Source organism: Raphanus sativus, chromosome 4 (assembly GCF_000801105.2).
Source record: "Raphanus sativus cultivar WK10039 chromosome 4, ASM80110v3, whole genome shotgun sequence".
In the NCBI taxonomy this organism is placed as follows: Eukaryota; Viridiplantae; Streptophyta; class Magnoliopsida; order Brassicales; family Brassicaceae; genus Raphanus; species Raphanus sativus.
The window spans coordinates 51,418,546-51,422,354 of NC_079514.1; the positions used below are offsets into that span (position 1 = coordinate 51,418,546).

Genomic DNA, 3,809 nt, shown 5'->3' on the forward strand with positions numbered 1-3,809 from the left:
TTTATTACATAATAACTGATTTCTTAGTTATTTAATATATACTTATTATTTTATTATTTCGTAATATACAAAAATATAAAATAAGTAATAAATATAAAATATTTATTCGGTACAAGACACATATCTTAACCTAAGTATGTATCTCTATAATAATTTTAAATCTTAAACATTTCTAAATTTCATGCCAAAACAAAAGAATAAAATGAGAATAAACTTCAAAATCAGTATTTATATCGAGCAATAACCAACATGAAAAAAGCGACATAAAAAGAGAAAAATATTGAAGATAGATAGGAATTGGCACGTGAACGTAAACTTCTTATAACCATAATTAATTTTTAAATTGTTAAATCATGATATAAAATCGAACTGGAATGGTTTTTTGTAACCAAATAGTATGCTTGAGATTCTTCGATCGATCTAAACGTTAGGTTCTTATGAGATAAATAATTTTTTGACACTAAAATATTTTTAAAAATAGGATCAGCTGATCATCAGTAAACAAATGATCATCAGTAAATAAATTATGTAATTAACAAAAAATTATTAAAAAATTATTTAAGGACCAAAAGTATTAATTCGATCCAGAATATAAATTTACCCTATTCATACAATATTTTTTAAACAATTATCATATATATTCACCATGCGTAAGGTGCATCTCTTATCCTAGTTGTAATAGTAAACATGAAATTCTATTGTTTACTTTTAAATTGTTCTTTCTTTATTTTTTATATATGGAAGCCGAAAGAGAATATAGGTATCCAATTATATAACTTTTAATAAATAACATTCGTTTTTAAAGACCACAAAAAAGCTAATATGTCCAAATGATATTGTGTAATGGACAAAACATGCTAAACCTGAAATTGATTGATAACATTATTTGTGGATTGGGAATTTGTTGTCGTTGGGAGATGTCTTCTTGTCAACCGAAGTCCACATATAATATCCAACTACACCATATAATATTAATTTAGTCTCAAACATAATTTAATTATATACTTTGATTTAGATACATTTTCGCTGAACTAACAACATTTAAAACGTTTTCTTTGGAGAAGTACTTAATTAACTTAGAGTATATAACCCAAATATAAATAAAATGATAATTATTTAAATTAGAATTCCATAATATTAAGATATTCGTCCTGCCAGACACATCCGGTCTATTAAAAAAACTATAAAATAGTTATTTTGACATTTTGACATTTTCATATAATTAATTGCTATTTTATCCTTCTAGTTGAAATTGCAACACATAGTTTCTTGAAAGAAACCAAAAACAAAAGTGGTGGTGCACGAACAAGATCAATGTGCTTTCTTTCTTTTATAGTTTTTTTAATAGACCGGAATCAATTCTCAGAAACCTGATCATCAATGTCAGTGAAATCCGGTTGCTCAGAAGAAGAATTAAATATACATGTCGTTTGCCATAAAGATGGATAATCTGGGAAAAAAGTTTCGAATCCATGACCCTCAGGATCTTTATGAATCGCCTCAACCACCGGACCACACCATTATGGTTTTTATTTTGTAGTTTACCCACCAGGCTAAAGTCATATACATTTATATATTTTTGTCAAAATGTCACGATCTTTGTTAATTAAGTATAAATGGAGTACTAAATATAAATAAAGTTGATGGGGAGTACTACTAATTTATATCTACATACGTACAAGTCGCAGCTACGCTAAAATATCACGTTTCCAAATTCCGACAAAAAGTCTCTTGCAAGAGTTGCATAAACATGGAACGTGAGTTGAAATGTGGAAATTTATTAAAAGACAGATGGGAAAGAATATATATATGTATACCATTCGATCACATGTTTCTTATCTAATGACAATGCTCGTGCTTACACAATACAAATACAATACAAATAAAACCCTTTCATATGTTTGCTTTTCTACGTGTTTATATAATGTTATTATATTGAATCAAACCTGTGAAACCAAATATTCATACAAAACCGGATAAATCGAAGATTAGGTTATAACAGGACCATGGATTGTGGCTTTGTTGTCCTTGAAAGCTACACCATGACTAGTAACCACCTCAAATTCCTCAGATTCATTATTTTTGGAAACCTGCCTTCTCAGTTCAACAGAACCACAGTAATCTACTAAGTACTTAGTTGCATCTTTGAAGTATTTGCAAAGTATAGTACCTACTCCTCCCCCTGCAAGATTTCCAAAACCCAAAAAAAAAGACGGTTTCAAGATTAGAGAAATGTTGATTTGAGTTAAAATTATAAGCCATATATAATTTTATTGCTTACAATGAGTGACTAATAACAAATTTTCAGAAGGATACTTGTCTGCAAGAACCTTCAATGTACTAACATATCGTTCTTTAAAGCCTTCTGCAGATTCTTCCCATTGTGGCAGCTAAACACAACCAACACAGAATCGAGGAAAAATAATATAATAATCAAGATTATACTCAAAGAAACGAAGACAAGATGAAGAAGGTAAAAAATGTCGTTGAGAGAGCACCTCTTTACAAGCCATATCAACATTAATGTCAACTGTTCCCTCAGGAAACATAGCTTGTAGATCTGAAATCTTGAAATCAAACTTCCCATCTTTGGGAGCAACCTCACTCTTAATAGCCACTGTGTTCAGTATCTCGCACAATCCAAATTCAATAGCTACCTGAAGCAGAAGAGACATCATAAAGCAAATGCTTCGATATAAATGATCACACTATTGGGGTTCAAATTATGTTACTAAGAAATAAAAGTATATATTATGATACATCACCAACATAAGTAAAAAGTAGAAATTACTACGTTCGTTCCATAAACATAGATGTTTTAATTAGTAACAAAATTGTTTCATAAATTATAGTTTTATATGTTTTTATAAAGTTTATATTATTTAATAATAATAAATTATAAATATCAAAAAATTTGTAAAGCTCATTAAACTATTATTATTAATTTAATTTTATTAAAAATAATATTCATATAAAATGATTCATTTGTAATATAAATTTAATGTATTTTCTAATAAATATAAAATGTTTAACCTTGAGCGTAGAGTTATCGATGGAAGGCACGTCTTTAGAAGACACAGCGTTGTGATCGAGATCAACAGCTGAAAGAGCGGCCACTACTTCAGCAGCAGTCTGTATGCAGCGGAGGAAAGGAGAAACAATGACTCGGTGAATCGGAAACCCAACTTGAGATCGGATTCTTTGACCGGTTTGAAAGGCTCGAACCTTACCGTCGTGAACGAGCGGAGGATCCCACGGTCTCACGGCGGTTAGAACCCAAAGTGGCTCGCAATGGTCGGCTCGATCCCCGTGACGCATCACAATGACATTTTGGTGGCCATTGGTGTTTGCTTTAGCTGACTCCATTACTCTTTTTCTTTGTGGTTTTTGGTAGAAGCAATTGGATGTATTTATACATGCAATGATCTTTTGCTTTTGGTGTAATAAAGCTTATGATCCACAATAGGAAATTGCATGGAAGAGCTTCATTACACAATAAGTAATTGTTTTTGCATGACTAATTGAAATAACTACAAAGTTTACATTAATATATTCAACACCATAAGAAAGTACCAAGCATGAACGATTAAAACGGTATTGAGTTAACATATTCCATTGTTTCTCTGATTGTTGGTCCTGGTCTGACCTTTGGAATACGTTAGATGATCATTACACAATAAGTTATTTAGTGTTTTGTTTTAGAAGTGTCACTGAAAATACTACGATGTTTACATCTATATAATCCAACATTCATAGAAACCACCAAGAATGAACCGATTAAATAAATAAATCGTTAATTCATAATCGAA

The 3,809-nt window shown here is 30.2% G+C and overlaps 1 protein-coding gene across 1 annotated transcript; it reads right to left on the reverse strand.

Annotated features, from left to right (window-relative positions):
* Positions 1-1,982: 1,982 nt before the first annotated feature.
* On the reverse strand, positions 1,983-3,384 carry LOC108831337 (uncharacterized). Its single transcript, XM_057007767.1, has 4 exons — positions 3,034-3,384; positions 2,499-2,657; positions 2,282-2,390; positions 1,983-2,182 (listed from the first exon to the last, which is right to left on the reverse strand). Exons 1-4 carry the CDS (start codon positions 3,364-3,366, stop codon positions 1,989-1,991), a joined length of 795 nt encoding a protein of 264 aa, XP_056863747.1. The 5' UTR covers positions 3,367-3,384; the 3' UTR covers positions 1,983-1,988.
* Positions 3,385-3,809: the final 425 nt, after the last annotated feature.